At 40.1% G+C, this 18,007-nt stretch overlaps 1 protein-coding gene across 1 annotated transcript; it reads right to left on the bottom strand.

Annotated features, from left to right (window-relative positions):
• Positions 1-202: 202 nt before the first annotated feature.
• Positions 203-17,052, bottom strand: gpr132b (G protein-coupled receptor 132b). The gene is made up of 6 exons (XM_084082940.1): positions 17,002-17,052; positions 11,728-11,906; positions 10,859-10,996; positions 5,487-5,758; positions 2,311-2,545; positions 203-1,367 (listed from the first exon to the last, which is right to left on the bottom strand). Exons 2-6 carry the CDS (start codon positions 11,899-11,901, stop codon positions 960-962), a joined length of 1,227 nt encoding a protein of 408 aa, XP_083939066.1. The 5' UTR covers positions 11,902-11,906; positions 17,002-17,052; the 3' UTR covers positions 203-959.
• Positions 17,053-18,007: the final 955 nt, after the last annotated feature.

Raw genomic sequence — 18,007 nt, 5'->3', positions numbered from 1 at the left:
CATTTTGGAGAGAAATTGGGCCTCTTCTTACTTCCTTCACAGGTGTTACCAAGGATACTAATGAAGGCTCTGTTCCATTCTGGTCAAACAGAGTCAGGGTGCTGATATTGTGCATGTTGGCTCACTGGAAACACTCTGCTACAACAGTGGCTCAAAGTGTGGTCCAGGTACCCTCATGGTTCCTTGAGGGGGTTATAAATGGTGTGTAAATGGAACCAAATGGACCCTTACGGGTCCATTTGGTTCCATTTGTACACTCTCAGAGTTATGGGGGTCCCTGAAATTAAAAGGCTTGAGAATCACTGTGCTGCATGAAATGGAACAGAGCCTTCATTAGTATCATTGGTAAAACCTGTGAAGGAAGTAAGGAAGAGGCCCAATTTCTTTCCAATATGGCAGCTGTGCATAGAGCCTATTTCTTTCCAATATGGCTACTGAGCATAGACCCATTGCATGGCTGAAATAGTCTCTCTCTCTCTCTCTCTCTCTCTCTCTCTCTCTCTCTCTCTCTCTCTGATAAGAGTTCTGGTTGCGCTGACGTCAGAGTTGTCCAAGCCATATATGAGCACATCATCATAACCGATTTGCACTGGCGCTGGGCATGTCCAGTGGTCATATCTGTGTGCTGCATGCCACGACCAAACGGACGAGACACCACCTGCCCGTAGTAAATAAGTAAGTATAGGTCGGTAGGCTTACTGTCGGTATCAGCCGAGAACGCAGGAGTGAGGAGTCTATCCTCGTTTCAATGCGCTGCACCCCTAGGGAGATGGATTGCTGAGGTGGAGCCCAGCACCAACCATCAGCTCCCAGTACTTAGAACACCTCCCATCAGCTCCCAGTACTTAGAGCACCGCCCATCAGCTCCCAGTACTTAGAGCACCTCCAATCAGCTCCCAGTACTTAGAACACCTCCCATCAGCTCCCAGTACTTACTTGCAGCACCCAAGCCGTGCTTTTCATACGCCGAGTTGAGAAAAATCACACCCAGAACCTTGTACAAAAGGCAAAGACTTAGCGACCGTTAACGTTACCGTTTCCCCCGAACACGCTGGGCTCCTTTGAATTGTGCTCCGCGTAGCATTAGTAGCGACGCTGTTAGCTTTAGCGTAAGCGGCGGTGTCCGTGGAGATCTTGGAGTGGTTGGCGTCGGTAGAGCAGTGTGGCCCCTCCCCCCGGGAGGAGGAGGTGCCAGCCGGTCCCAGCATGGCGGCCAGGCCTCTGGTCAGCTCCTTGCGGATGTTCTCGCTGGACAGAACGTAGAGCAGGGGGTTGATGGCGCTGTTGAAGGTGGACAGGCCCAGGGAGATGGTGTAGGCCGTGTAGATCCTCTTCTCGAGGCGACACTCTTCGTCCTGGCCCAGCAGCTATGGGAGGAGGTGCAAGGTTATAATTGTTAAAGGTATAACATCGTCGCCTTGCTAAACTAATGGCCTAAGTCATTTCTGAAGTTTTTCAGGAAGTCATTTCTGAAGTTTTTCAGAAAAAAAAAAAAAAAAGATCCAAAACAAAACTATATGATATTTCTTAATAATTTCACCCAAAATGTTTATAACAAATTATGACTATTTAAATAGAAATAACACTGTCTGTCAGTTATGTAACATAAGATATTTAAAAACCATGTGACTTAGGCCAAAAAAAGGGCCTATTTTGTCCTAAGTCACACTAGGGAGTTAGGCCATTATACTAAAAGGGGAGTGAACAGCATGATCCTTTTCAATTAGGAGATGGGCGATTTTACCAGAGGTGGCCAGTGTCATGAGGAGCTGACTTAGACAAAAATATAATTTTCTTAAAAAAATGGCCATTAGTTTAGAAAGGTGACGACATGTAATATCTCTTATTTTTACATGCTAGGGAATAGGGACTAAGGATGAAAATTTGCATCCTTGCTATAACTTTTTGACATTTTGGCCAATGTTTGACAATACTTTTGACTTATTGTTAGTTTATTTAAAAGAAAAATCTTTTTAGAGGGATTAAAAAGGTCTTAAAAGTCCTTAAATTGTAACTGCATAAATGTGCACATACCCTGTATACACTTTGTTTACTGTGAGTGAGAAAACTTGCAACGTGTTGTGAGCTTGTAGATCTGCTATTTTCAAACATTGATTTTGATACCAATGCATTAAGTACTGTAAGTAAGTACATTTTGAATTCCGGACTTTTACTTGTAACGGAGTACCTCTACATTGCAGTATCGATACTTTTACTTAAGTAAAATATCGGAGTACTTTTTCCACCACTGGCTCTGTCCCTCCCAAATAAAGGAGTAAAGTAAAGTAACAGTAAAGTAAAGTAGCAGACCTGGGGGAAGTAGTAGAGCAGTGCTCTGAGCAGCAGCACCAGGTGGTAGGGGCCGAAACACACCAGGAACAGCAGCACCACGCCCAGAGCCAGGGAGCGGACCCTCGCCTTATGCCTGACGCTCAGCCCCACGCTGGCCCGCACGCTGCTCAGGATGGCCCGGTTGGTCGCGATCAGGAGCACCAGCGGAGCCAGGAATCCCATGGCGAAGCGGGCGAGGTTGAAGCCCGTAACCCTGGAGGGATGGGAGGGAGGGAGGGACGGACGCACATTTCCGATTGAATCGTTAATGGATTTAGTCAGTGGTGTAAAGTAACTAATAGTCTGGGAGACTTCGCCTCAGAGCCTGGACAGCAGGGGCGCGGCCACTGCGTTCTGATTCAAATCAACAGCCAATGAAGAAAAAGGGCCGGGATCCACATGCAGTGGGTGTTGCATGTAAATAGGAGCGACGGGAATTGCGGCCGCCATTGTTGTGTACTGCTGTTTGCCTCTCGTCGGACTGTTTAGACGAGTTGCACATGCTCTCAGACCGGTAAGAGGCGTGTCCGCTCAGATTCTGAGCGTAAGTTACATCCCGTCCACAAATACCAGGGCTCTGGCCCAGAAGTTTCCTCGCCCCTCCCGTTTGTATGCGAGAGCTGGCGAAAACTTCTGGGAACTCAGATTAAGTAACTAAGTACATGTACTCAAGTACTGTACTTTAGTACAATTTTGAGGTATTTTTTACTTCACTGGAGTATTTCCAGTTTTCAGTACTTTTACTTCTACTCCACTACGTCTCAGAGGCAAATATACTTTTACTCCACTACAGTTATTTGAAAACTTTAGTATCTAGTTACTTTTGATTATCATTACAAAACATGCATTAACCACTTCAGCCCTATATACATTTCGGCCATTTGAAAACAGCAGATCTACAAGCTCACAATGCGTCGCGATGCGACTCATTGTGAGCTTGTAGATTGGCTATTTCCAAAATATTTTTATATCATCAGGCACACACAAATCACTCAGCTCCATGTATGGCCACAAAAGGGCCCATGCCCATGGCCATATACTAATGACATCAGGGATCTCGATTTATGCCCATAAAAGCGACAAGGACTGACAGATACAGAGATCTCCATATATGGCCATATCAGTCGAATCGGCGGTGCAACATAGGTGTGAAGGCCGCATAGCGGCCCGAACTCTAGCTGTGCCGAACCTCAGTAAGATCAAAAATCTAAACATTGCTTATGATATACAGACTACAGGGCCGTTCACATAAAGCACTATAACTTATTCATAACGAGAATATATTGTTCTCCATTGTCTTTGTTGTAGTTATAGTGTGAACTCTGCCATTCACTTGAGTTTGAACCATTTTTGCATAAACATTTAATCATCCTCAACCTAAAAAGGTTGAGGATGATTAAATGTTTATGCAAAAATTGTCAAAATGGTAAAATAAAACTTTGTTGTTAAGTCAAAATAATGAATTTAACTTAAAAAAGTTAAATTCATTATTTTGACTTAAAATCATTGTTTTATTTGATGGCCTTCGTGCCCTGGTATTTGGCCTTTGTGCCCTAAAAAAAAACACCTTGACCCTAAAATGACAACATTCCAGGCCTGATTCGGACTGACTGAGTAAACAGGGACCTCATGTATTTTCAGGATAATGGAGAGAGGTTGTTATTTTGAGAGCGACAATATGAGCCACAATATCAATTAATATATCTTTTGTTTTGATGGTAACTGTTATAATCACAATATTTACACTCTAGGGTGGCTTTACTGTGGTTATTGGCACTTCAGTGATGCTTGCGGAACTCGTCTCCTCCTCGTTCCTGAACGCATCACCAATAATCATGATAACGCACACCCTCTCGTGTAATATTTCTTCTTGTCAACTAAAACTATGACGGAAAATGTTCGTCGACTACCTTTTTACACTGACGAAAACTAAACAAAAACTAAGCTATGATGACTACATCTAAGACTAAATATATTAACAATTTCGTCAACAAATAAAAACTAGACTAAAATGTTAGGTGGGACAAGTGGAGAAGATAATAAGATCCAGTAGAACTAAAAGACAATTAAGTCATTTTATGTTTGATTGCACTCAAACGTTACGCTCTGAAAATAGCCAATCTACAAGCTCACAATGTGTCGCACTGTGACGCGTTGTGAGCTTGTAGATTGGCTATTTTTAGTATGCAGCCTAGTGTAAAATCAGCCATTACGACGCCAACAAGGCACCGCCAACATACATTTTAGTCGACTAAAACTAGGCTAAAACTAAAAGGTTTCAGGTGACTAAAATATGACTAAGGCCACGCTCCCACCGCACTTTTATTTTACCTCTGGGGCGGAATCTGCCAATGCTTTGTCAATGTAAATGCGTGGATTCATGGTCTTGCGCATTTTTTCCAATAATCCACACATTTGCATTGACAAAGCATTGGCAGATTCCGCCCCAGAGGTAAAATAAAAGTGCGGTGGGGCCGTGCCCTAAAACCAAATTTGATTTTATTCAAAAGATCAGTGGTGGAAGAAGTACTCAGATATTTTACTTAAGTAAAAGTAACAATACCACAATCTAAAAATACTCTGTTAAGGGCGCGCTCCCACCGCACTTTTATTTTACCTCTGGGGCAGAATCTGCCAATGCTTTGTCAATGCAAATGCGTGGATTCACGCAAGAGCAGATTTTTCCGCTTGTCGCGCAGACCTTGCGTTTATCCGCTCTGCACGAACTTGAGTAAAAGTACAAAATTATTGGCATCAAAATATACTTAAAGTACCAAAAGTAAAAGCACTAAAATGTTTGAAAATAGCCTAGCTATAAAATAGGGCTGAAGTGGTTAATGCATGTTTTATAATATAATAATTTATATCTGCAAAGTAACTAGAAACTAAAGTTTTAAAATAATTGTGGTGGAGTTAAAGTACAATATAAATATGCCTCTGAGATGTAGTGGAGTAGAAGTAAGTAAGTATTGAAATTTGGAAATACTCAGAAAATAACAGAAAAGTTAGTAGTACTGAAAGTACTGAAAATGTTGACTTACTGTAAGTACAGTACTTAAGCAAATGCGCTTAGTTGCTTTGCAAAAGACTATGACTAAACTAAGCAATGTGCTGTCAAAATGAACAGTGAAGGTGAACTATCCCTTAAGTTTAACATGCCCATATACCTGGCCGTGGTCTGGTTGGGTTCGAAGCACCTCCTCTGGCCCTCGGCGCCCTCGCCCTCCTCCATGCTGAAGACGGGCACGTGGCCCACGGCCACCACTGCCACGATGGCGGCCGTGACGGCGGCGGCCACGCGGCGGCGCCGCAGGCCGCGGCCCCGCGACTCCATGACGTAGACCACGGCCACGTAGCGGTCGGCCGACACGCAGCACAGCAGGAAGATGCTGATGTACATGTTGTTGAAGAAGATGTAGCCGCACACCTGCGGGAACACACACGATCACCCACAAACGTCTTTTAAAGCAGTGGTGGGAAAAAGCACTTAAAGGGATAGTTCACCCAAAAAAAAACATATTTTGTATCTATTACACACCCCATGAAGCCTTGAATTCATGATGATTTTTTTGTATTTGTCGCATTCCTAAGCCAATAATTTGATGACCGGCGGAAAGATGCTAATGTCTCCGCGAGTCCGGTAGGAGACTCAAAGTTGACTCTTTGTGTCTCCTACCGGAGCCGCCGCTGGTCATCAAATTATTGGTTTAGGAATGCGACAAAAACAAAAACCTCTCCATGAATTCAAGTCTCCATAGGGGGTGTAATCGATAGAAATAAAAGTCATTTTGGGGCTGAACTATCCCTTTAAGTAAAATTATCAATACTGCAGTGTAGAAATGCCTGTTACGAGTAAAAGTTATTCAAAATGTACAAAAAGTATTGGTATCAAAATGTACTTAAAAGTACAAAAAGTAAAAGTATTCATTGTGCAGAATGTCCCATTTCACTAGTTCAAAATGTATAAAAAAATCTTTCGAGTCTTATTCCTTAAGTGTTTGCGTTCAGTGCAACTCGCATAGCAGGGACTGCGCATAAGATGGTGGCGTTATCACTTAATCACAGCCTAAGACGTGGATTTAAGTCACCCTTTTTCCGTTTACACCAAATGCCTTAGCAGATCTACAAGCTCACAACGCGACGCACTGTGAGCTTGTAGATTTGCTATTTTTGGTGAATGTCCCCCGTTCCCCCCCAGAGTACAGGATGTGGGGGTTCAAGTGGTTAAATGTCAAGCATAAAGTAATTTCAAATCTGTCCTAATGAAAACGGATATCTTAAGTTTTCCTCGTGAAATACAGTATGTTAGGGGTAAAGATTCACATATTCATATTATAACCGTAATATCCTATGACATAAATGTAAGGTGCTGTGAACTAACAATGTTGTTCAGGGGCAGTGGTGGAAAAAGTACAATTTTTTTTTACTTAAGTAAAAGTATCAATACTGCAATGTAGAAATACTCCATTACAAGTAAAAGTCCGGAATTAAAAATGTACTTGCCTAAAAGTACAAAAGTATTGGTATTAAACTTAGAATGTCCCATTTCACAAGTAATTGTTTTGTTGTTGAAAATAGCAGATCTACAAGATCACAATGCGTTGTAGCTTGTAGATCTGCTATTTTCGAATGGCCAAAATGTACGTTTTATAGTAATAATCAAAATATATAAAGTAACTAAAGTTTTCAAATAGTGGAGTAAAAGTACAATATTTGCCTCTGAGATGTAGGCCTAGTGGTGTAGAAGTAAAAGCACTGAAAATGGGAAATACTCCAATAAACTAAAAATACCTCAAAACTAAGTACAGTACTTGAGTAAATGTACTTAATTACTTTACACCACTGTTCAGGGGTGCCGTGGAGGAAAAACGTGAATAGCACGGTGCCCTGATATGAACCACTGATTTATAAAGTGATATCATTCAGCCACTAGGTGGCACACTACACCTCCCCTCCATATCCAGCTCTGTTGAATGAAGCACACTAGTCTAGGGCAAGGGTTCCAAACCTTTTCAGGCTGCAACCCCCCAAAATAAACATATTTGAACAGCGGACCCCCCAGAATAATAATATTTGAACTGGGGACCCCCCAAAATAAAGATATTTGAACAGCGGACCCGCCATCATAATAATATTTCAACTGGGGACCCCCCAAAATAAACAAATTTTAACAGCGGACCCCCCAGAATAATAATATTTGAACTGGGGACCCACCAAAATAAACATATTTTAACTGGGGACCCCACAGAATAATAATATTTGAACTGGGGACCCCCCAGAATAATCATATTAGAACAGGGGAGGGGACCCCCAAAATAATCATATTTGAACTGGGGACCCTCCAGAATAATAATATTTGAGCTGGGAACCCCCACAAAATAATCATATTTAAACTGGGAACCCCCCAAAATTATCATATTTGAACTGGGAACCCCCCAAAATAATCATATTTGAACTGGGGACCCTCGACCCTGCATGACAAGCACTTAGAATTGTAGGAGTTGAGGCATTATATTCAGTTTAACTCGGTTCCACTTATAAATATTGTGAAAATAGCCGATCAACAAGCTCACAACACCTCGGACGGACTGTATACAAATATGTTGGTTTGTTTAGTGTTGAGTCAGAGTGAGAAAACAATGTTGCACATTAAGCTAATCAGCTGGGGACCCCCCAAAATTATTTGGGGGCTCCCCTGGGGCTCCCGAGTCCCGACTCCCAGTTTGGAAACCACTGCTCAAGCGCTTACCAGTTCATTCTCAACCATACAGGGCTGACAGTTATTGGTCTAGTAGGGCTGTGAATCTTCTGCTACTGTATCTCACGACTCGATTAAAAATGACTCCTAATCAGTTGTATCTATTTTAAATTCACAACAGTAAAATAAGTGTTAAATAGCTCTATATTCTGATAGTAATCATTGCTATAGAGTGTGTGTTCAGTGAAAGGAGTCTCCATGTCTCTCCAGCTCTTTATTAAACAGAAAATGCATTTTCAGTGCTCTCTCCTGATTGGCTTAAATGTTGTCACCTACCTGAAAATGTACTATATTCTGTTAACAGCTAAGAGCAGGAGAGACCCCTGTGACTGAACAAACGCTCTGTAGCAATGATTACTATCAGAATATAGTATTTTAACCTTTTTAAATAAAAAAAAAAGAAATACCCCAAAATATCACTTACCCTACCTTTAACAACGAAGTGAAGCTTAGTTATTTCCAACAGCTCAAACAAAAAAATATATAATACCAGAGAGGGTCGTTTGTAAAACTTCTTGCCGTTGATGGTATCTTTAATTAGGTCTAGTTCTATTTGATGCAGAAACACAACAAAATGAAGTAGCATTAACAAGCGTCAACGACCCACTGTTTGGGAAACAGTGCATTAGAGTAGACTACCTGCATACCACAGGTGGTGGAGTGCAGTGACCAGTGGTGGAAAGTAACTAAGTACATTTACTTAAGGTATGTGCTTAACTTGAGTATTTCCAATTTCCAATATTTTTACTTCTACTCCACTACATCTCAGATCCAAATATTGTACTTTTACTCCACTACATTTATTTGAAAACTTTAGTTACTATTTACTTTTTAGATTTGGATTATTATTACAAAACATACATTAACCACTTCAGCCCTATATACATTTCGGCCATTTGAAAACAGCTGAGCTGTATCTGGCAGCTAGATCTGCTATTTTGAAAAGATTTGTATACATTTTAAAACTTGAAATGTGGCATTCTGCATAATGAATACTTTTACTTTTGGTACTTTAAGTACATTTTTACTGAAGTTAATTCCGGACTTTTACTTGTAATGGAGCATTTCTACATTGCAGTATTGATACTTTTACTTAAGTTAAGCAATTGAGTACTTTTTCCACCACTGCTCGGCAGCATGCAGTCTGAGATATGCTCAGAGAGCGTTGGAGGGAGTACTCTCTGGTTTGTTTGTAAATTCAGATGATGATGCAGTTGGAAATGTCAGAGTGCTCCACTCCCACACAGCACTCAAAGCACACACTGACCACTCTGACTGAAATCTGGGTTGCAGACCTATTTTTGCATTACCTACCAGAAATGTTTAACCCATAAAGAACGGGAACGCATCTGTGTGTCATTTTTAGATTTCTTGGCTATTCAAAAATAGCAGATCTACAAGCTCATAGCGCGGCACCGAGTGCAGAAATAAGTCTGGCACATACTCTACCATACAGATGTACTAGTTATATTGTATTATCTAATTAACAGGGGTCTTCAACCGGGGTTCTTCAGAGTTACTACAGGGGGTCCGCCAAATCTTTATGTGATTGTATTATTATTTTTTTTACATTAACCACTTGAATCCTAGCATCCCTATTCTGAAGAGAACTTTAGCCAAACATAACAGATCTACAAGCTCACAAGCTTGTAGATCGGCTATATTCGGCAAAGAGGTTTGGTGTAGAGGGGAACACATACTGTATTGAGGGTTTTAAGTGGTTAACATGAATCCAACATAAAATAGATTCATTTACACAACACTCATGATAGTGCTGTCAAACAAGTCTAGGAAAGCTATCTATGAAATGAAAACACAGTTTTATACAATATGTAGTGGGTACTTCATCTCGCTTTCAGCTAGGGGGTCCTTGGGCTGAAAAACATCGAAGACCCCCCTAATACATGTTTTAGGCCCTATTTGAACTGCCCACACATAGGACTGCAACTTTATTTATCCATATGACGTCATCGGTTCTGCATATCGGTTCCTAGACACTCTAAAAGCGGTTCAAACAAAGGGGTTTAGAAGTCCTACACAAACAGCACAAAATCACAAATCCAGTATCAGTTGCGTCTCTATAGAGCTGCTGCTTCTCTCTGAGCCCAACCGCAAATTAATATTTATTTAATTTGCAATAATTCAACTGTATGGCATGCTAATGTTCTGAGACATTGTATTTTATTACTACACAATAGTAAATAAATAATTCTACACAAGAAATACATTGTTTTAAATAACTGATCTCAATATGGACCCATTATAGTTGTGATTGATGATGGTTTTGCCATAATCATGTAGCTCTACAACAGGCATAGCCATGACAGCAATGGTACAAAATAATATTTAAAGAAATGTATATGTATTTTTTTTTTTTTATCGGTTTCGGCCAAGAATTTTCCATTCGGTGCATCCCTATTAAATAAACATGATTTGACCTCTTATTTTTTTTACCATCTTGGAACCGAAATATGGAACCGTTAGGAACCAAAACTGATAAGCAGAACGGGAACGGGAACCGGACTCGTAAAAATCCTAACGATACCCATCCCTACCAGGGACCCCCAGAAGCAAAGATTTGAGCTAAAAATGTTGGCTTATTTTTTTTTAAATACATTCAAAGATTTGCAAAACCTTTCATGATTTTTGAATATCCAAAGTATAAAATAATGGTTAAAGTGGTTCAAATCTAAAATGACACAGATGTTTTCCCGGACTTAAACGTTTACCAAAAAAGGTCCAAAAATGCCCCGTCCCGCGGATACACACCTTGCAGGCGGCAGAGCTCCAGGGCCACCAGTGTCCTCTGCTGACGTAGAAGGCCCAGAGGGGCAGCGTGCACAGGTACATGAGGTCACACACTGACAGGCTCAACAGGTACACACCCAGCACGTTGTTGCTTCTCACCTGATAACACAAGGTGACATATAGACAGTGGTGGGAAAAGTACTAACATGTTTTTAAGTAAAAGTACCAATACTGCAGTTATTGGTAGAAATACTCTGTTACAGGTAAAAGTCCGGAATGCGTCGCAACGCAACGCATTGTGAGCTTGTAGATCGGCTATTTTCAAATAGCCAAAGTGTATAGGGCTTAAATGGTTAATGTATGTTTTACAAAGTAACTAGTAACTAAAGTTTTCAAATAATTGTAGTGGAGTAAAATACGATATTTGCCTCTGAGAAAATACCTCAAAATTGTACTTAAGTACAGTACTTGAGTAAATGTACTTAGTTACTTTACACCACTGACAAACGGAACCAAATGGACCCGTATGTTTACACTCTCAGAGTTATGGCGGTCCTAAAAAATGTAAAGGCCGAGGTTTACCCTATATAGACCCCTTAACAGACGACGTCACACTGATAAGAACCAGTATGCGCGCGCAGGCCGGCACCAAATGAAACCCATTCTGTCAGGTCTCGCTAGGACGCGCCTCACTAGCCAACACACAAGAGGAGGTTGAATGAACTGAAACCAGCGCACCCCGAAACAATATGTTGAGAATTGATTGCATGAAACAATCACCTGCGCGTCCAGTCTCAATGTTGGTAAACAAATAATTGGTCTATAGACCTTGGCCTGACAAAAAAAAAAAAGAAAACCTGTTGAAGCCCCCCTGAGGTGAGACGTTGTACCTGCATCCAGGTGAGGTAGACAGTGAGCAGGTTGGCGGGCAGACCTATGATGAGGACCACGCTGTACAGGAACACCAGAGGAAGGCGGTCCGTCTCGTACGGAGGAACACACAGCGCCACACTCTGGTTGGTGGTGGCCAGCAGGCTGCTCTGAGGCGTGGACAGATCATGCATGGTGTCTGCACACACACACGCACGCACGCGCGCGCGCGCACACACACACACACACACACACACACACACACACACACACACACACACACACACACACACACACACACACACACACACACACACACACACACACACACACACACACACACACACACAGACAGACAGACAGACAGACAGACAGACAGACAGACAGACAGACAGACAGACAGACAGACACACACACACACAGAGAATGAAAATGCACGTATCCACAAGTTTCCAGTGACCCATGAGCAGTGGTGTAGAGTAATTAAGTACATTTACTCAAGTACTGTACTTAAGTACTATTTTGAGGTATTTGTTTTACTTTACTGGAGTATTTCCAATGTTCAGTACTTTTACTTCTACTCCACTACATCTCAGAGGCAAATATTATACTTTTACTCCACTAACATTATTTGAAAACTTTAGTTACTATTACTTTATAGATTTTGATTATTATTACAAAACATACATTAACCACTTCAGCCCTATATATATTTCGGCCATTTGAACATGCAACGCATTGTGAGCTTGTAGATCTGCTATTTTCAAAAGATTTTTATACATTTGAAAAGTTCTGGACATTCTGCATAATGATGAATGAAATGTACTTTCTACTTTAATGTACTTTAAGTACATTTTTTGATACCAATACTTTTGTACTTTTACTCAAGTGCATTATGAATCCCAGACTTTCACTTGTAACAGAGTATTTCCACATTGGAGTATTGATACTTTAACTTGAGTAAAAAATGTGGGTACTTTTTCCACCACTGGCCACGAGGCCTTGCGTGAATTATGGCCATCATTCCTGTTGTCAGTCATCCTATTCATTTGAGTGATCCGTGTCAGTCAATAATAATGTGGGAAGTAACACAACCTGACAGAAATCAGAATCAAATGCTCATTAGTCTGCCTACTTACCCACGTTATCTCCCTCCACACAGCTGATTCAAATAATGATCAATCACTTGCTCTTAGCAGTAACTCCTGTCCTGTGTTTCATTCTGACTGGCTGCTGTTGCTGCTGTGACACCTGAATCTCTGCATGGGGATTCCATAGTTGTGCTTGGGGGGTGCTTGCTCAGCGCTGAGCGCTTGATAATAAGCGTTGACGTGAAAATGTCAAAAAAAGTGCATTTCATCACTAAATGTTTCCGAGAAACATTGTGTGTGTGTGTGTGTGTGTGTGTGTGTGTGTGTGTGTGTGTGTGTGTGTGTGTGTGTGTGTGTGTGTGAGTGAGAGTGTGTGAGTGACAGCATCTCAACCTCAACCGGGTAATATCCTGTAACAGGAAATAACTTTCATCTAGCCAGCTAGTCATTGTGAAATCAACATTAGAATGATCAGTTCTGAGCCTCATGAAAAGGTTGCACGCTGTCTGTATGACTTTATGCAACAACCACTTTTTTCAATTTTACACAATTTTGTCCATTAAAAATCAACGTTTTCATGTCAAGGACCCTCAAATTAATGTATTTGGCCGCAGACAAATATTCTTTGAGACCAGTGGTGTAAAGTAACTAAGTACATTTACTCAAGTACTATGCCTAAGTACAATTTTGAGGTACTTTTACTTTACTAGAGTATTTCCAATTGTCTATACATTTACTTCTACCCTCTAGGCAAATATTGTACTTTTACTCCACTACAATTATTTGAAAACTTTAGTTACTAGTTACTTTGCAGATATAAAGTACTACATTATAAAACATACATTAACCACTTTAGCCCTATTTTATACATAGGCTATTTGAAAATAGCCGATCTACAAGCTCACAACGCATCGCAACGCGCTGTGAGCTTGTAGATTGGCTATTATCAAAGATTTTTGTACTTTCACTTTTGGTACTTTAAGTACATTTTGATACCAATAGTTTTGTACTTTTACTCAAGTACATTTTTAATTCCAGACTTTCACTTGTAACAGAGTACTTCTACATTGCAGTATTGATTTGAGTACTTTTTCCACCACTGTTTGAGACACACATACGGGTATTTTGGGGCGTGGCCTAACCCACCATTCCTTCATCGGATGAAACAACACAGCTTTCACCATTGGAATTGCATTACAGAACGCACACATTGTTACATTTAGTGGGTTTATTTTGTCATAGCGCAACATATGGTGAAGTATTGTGGTGCAGGTCATTGCAACAACCACCGATCTTGTGAAAAACAAAAACGGGACTGACGTCGACCAGTGGTTCGCTGCTGGTCATCAAATTATTGGCTTAGGAATGCGACAAAAAACAAAAAATATCCATGAATTCAAGTCTCCACGGGGTGACTAATACTAATTGATAGAAAAAGGTCGTTTTGGGGGTGAACTATCCCTTTAAGCATTGGTGAAACAGAGGGACCTGACCCTGTAGGCCCTCTCTCTCTCGTTCACGACAACTAAATAGCAGAACAGGAAGCAATAAACTTCCTGTCATATTTCACACCTTTTATTTTTAGAAAGAACATGAGAGTTTAGAGCTGTTTCCTAAACAATGGGTCATGACCCATTGTTGGGGTCGCTTCCCCATTTTTATTGGTCACCGGTAAATGTACCTTTTTTTCCATGTAAAAATGTCATAGTCATTTAACACTTATTTTAACCCATTAAGACCTGGAACGCATCTGTGTCACTTTAGATTTCTTTGGCTATTCAAAAATAGCAGATATACAAAGATCTGCTATTTTTGAAAAATCTTGATTTTTTTTTTGTTGAGATTTTCAAAAAACTGTTAGGATTTAGAAAACATTTTTAAGAATGGGTTAACAAAGGTATATCACGACCATACATTTGAAAGGTGCAGTAAGTAATATGTATTTGTTAAAAATAAGTGTGATATCTCCATATTGTGATGGTAATCAGGGGTCTCTCCCCCTCTCTCCAGTAAACAGAAAATGTATTTCAATTTTATCCAATCAGTAGAGAACTCATACAGGTTACAGGATAAACGAATGAAATTGGAAGTGATGACACAAAGAAATAAGCAGACAACATTGGAACCTCAACACACACAAACATTTGAAATGTGATGAATGGTTTCTCTCTTCTGATTGGATGAAATTCGCAACCCACCTGAAAATGTATTTTCTGTTTATTATGGAGAGAAGACAGAGCGACCCCTGTTACTGAAAAAAAAAAAACGAACCAAAAAAACATTATATAGCAATTATTACTATCACAGTATAGAGCTTACGTATTTGTTGACATTTACAGTGAGAGATCATGTTCAGATCCCAGATCAGTGACAGATCCTAGAAGATCAGGGTCTGTCAGGATCAATATGTGGAACAAAAGCTTTTTCCAGTTCAGTGACATTTAGGAGAGAGAGGAGGGACAATAGACTGATGGTGTTTTATATATATAGGCTAGAATGGACACATCATATTTATTTGACCCTTCTGTATAAAAACACCCTGAAGACATTCTGTCTAGACATAGAATAGGCTTATATATACTGTTAGACCATTGGATGTCAAAGTGGGGCCCGGGGACCCCCAGGGGTCCTTGGGGGGATACCAGGGGGTCCCCAGCTAAAAAGCTTCACAATAATTTTAACCCCTTTATCCATATTTTATACGTTGGCTATACAAATATCAGATCAAGCTCGAGTGCTGCGCTACGAGCTTGCGTAGATCTGATATTTTTGAAAAATCTTTTAACACAAATCTTTTCTTCTGGGGGTCCCTGGCACAACATATTTTCAGGTGGGGGTCTGCGGCCACATCCATATCAATTTGGGGGTCCTTGGCACAAAAGAGTTTGAGAACCACTGCTGTAGACTCTCTATCTATATGTCTAATATTAATACATTATGCAATAACAACAATAAGGTATAATGAAATAAAATATTAAATAATAAATGTATACAGATGGTAGCTTTACTAGACTATGTAGGTCACAGACGCACGCACGCACGCACGCACGCACGCACGCACGCACGCACGCACGCACGCACGCACGCACGCACGCACGCACACACACACACACACACACACACACACACACACACACACCAGACAATAAAGTAAATCTGCTCATCATAGCTCATTAACTATTTATACCTTTGTTTATATAGGCCTACTGTTTAAATGAATTCATGTTTAGGGAACTATACAGTGAAAACTAAATTAATATAGGCCTGAATATACAAAATGTTGATTTATATAAAGCCTACAACATGTGGTCAACCTTTATTTTTATTCTATTCTTTATGGTATTGTCAGCATTTGTTCCATGATCCACATCAAAAACGACGGACAGGGTCATTTCTGTGTGTGTGTTTGTTCAATCAATCAATCAATCAATCAATCAAGTAATCAATCAATCAATTATCAAGCCATTATCTGTCTTTCATTGAATGTCACTGTCACTATGAATTGAGTATAAAGGACCCCAATGGAAACAAGCCAATGGCTTTCTTTTTTTTGTTTTTTAATTCCTATTAGCTGACCTTGTATTGAACTGTACTGTCATGTGATTTGTTCTGCAAACTTATAATAAAGTATTCAATCAATCAATCAATCAATCAATCAATCAATCAATCAATCAATCAATTCATATTGATGAGTAAAGGCTTAAACTGAACGGCTGCAGCCAGGGAGAGAAGGTAAATTGGCTATTTCCTTACAAAATGTAAAACATAAAATAAAATAAAACAATTAGAAAATGGTCTTAAGTAATGTAAAAGCACACATGATTTGTTTTCCCCCAACATGTACTGTACATCATTATCACACCTATAATGTATCCTTCAACTTCTTGTTTATGACCACAATGATTGGATCAGGTTTTGCAGCAACTGTAGAAATATTAGATGTTCAATCATGTTCTAATCATGTATACTTTACATTACATAAGACTATTTTCCAAATATTGTATTTGTTTTAAAAAAAAATTGGGGGGGGGGGTTGACTATTAAAATGGAGACGCCCCCTCTTTCCTGTTACCAACTGAACTGATGTGTAGGCTATCTCTAACTGATCAATCAATAACCAGTCATTTAATAAGTAACAACCAATAATCAGTCATTGAAATCAACACAATCAGTAGTGATGGATTAGAAAGAAGAGAGACTGACCTGTGAGTTTAGAGAATAAAGTCCATTCATAGATGTCTAGTCTACACACACTCACACACATACACACACGCAGCCGCACACGCAGTCAGACACAACAGCTCCCCAGACACCGTTCACAGCATGAATGAAGGTCATAGGGTGCATGATTTTGCCTTGACGCTGTTTGTGTAAGGCACCAGCTCCTCCCAGACTGTTAGTGCAGTGGTATATTATGGCTATTTTCAAATGGCCAAAATGTATAGTATATAGGGCTGAAGTGGTTAATGTATATTGTTATATGTCGCTCCTGAGTTATTTGCAACTCAGGAGCGACATTAACTCTGTCCCAGACTGGTTTGAGCACGTGTCACAACCATGTAGAATATGTCCTAATAAAGGCATCAACTCTCCCAAAAAAGTGTCAGCTTTCTTTACCAGAGTCTATCCCGGGTGGAAAAGGCATCAATTAATAACAGTTAAGTATTCTGGGAAAATCTTTTTCAACTACAAATAGATGAGGGGGTATGACTATGCTCTATGCTGCTCGGTTGTCAACCCTTAATAAACGGATTGACGACAGTCCTGCAAGTGTTCTTCTGTTGTTTGAAAAAGTGTTCAAACTTAATGCCCTTGGAGAGACTCACATATACGCCGGGGTACCGTGGCCGAATTTGTAGAAGCATGGCTGCCATTACAGGGGTCATCACCATGCCAGCTTGTGATGGACATTTTGATCAATATTATATTTTTGTCATCGGACAAACCACTGGTCAATTATTTTACCAAAAACACAAATGACTAGCCCTAAATGTAAACTAATGGACTCGTAATGTGGCATAGTGTCTATGCCAGTAGTCTCATTTTGGTCATGAGATCTATTTAGCCACTCCCTTTTCATCTTATAGATCGCTAATTCAAATAATGCAAAGAGAATAAGTCAATAGTTTAATATGAATGAAAAAAATATATTTATGGGACTTAAAATCCTGATGATTGAGCTTGACTTGATATTTTTGTATATAGAAAA

This window comes from Gymnoscopelus microlampas (assembly GCF_963454915.1).
Source record: "Gymnoscopelus microlampas genome assembly, chromosome: 16".
Taxonomy (NCBI): Eukaryota; Metazoa; Chordata; class Actinopteri; order Myctophiformes; family Myctophidae; genus Gymnoscopelus; species Gymnoscopelus microlampas.
Note: the sequence above shows the minus strand (reverse complement) of the source record. Positions and strands in the feature narration are given on the sequence as shown.

Excerpts from the sequence above, each read along its gene's own strand:
- gpr132b (XM_084082940.1), bottom strand. The coding sequence starts at position 11,901 with ATGCATGATCTGTCCACGCCTCAGAGCAGCCTGCTGGCCACCACCAAC. Across the intron at positions 10,997-11,727 it reads TCTACCTCACCTGGATGCAG|GTGAGAAGCAACAACGTGCT; the intron begins GTACAACGTCTC and ends TTGTGTTATCAG. Across the intron at positions 2,546-5,486 it reads ACGGCCAGGTATATGGGCAT|GGTTACGGGCTTCAACCTCG; the intron begins GTTAAACTTAAG and ends CCATCCCTCCAG.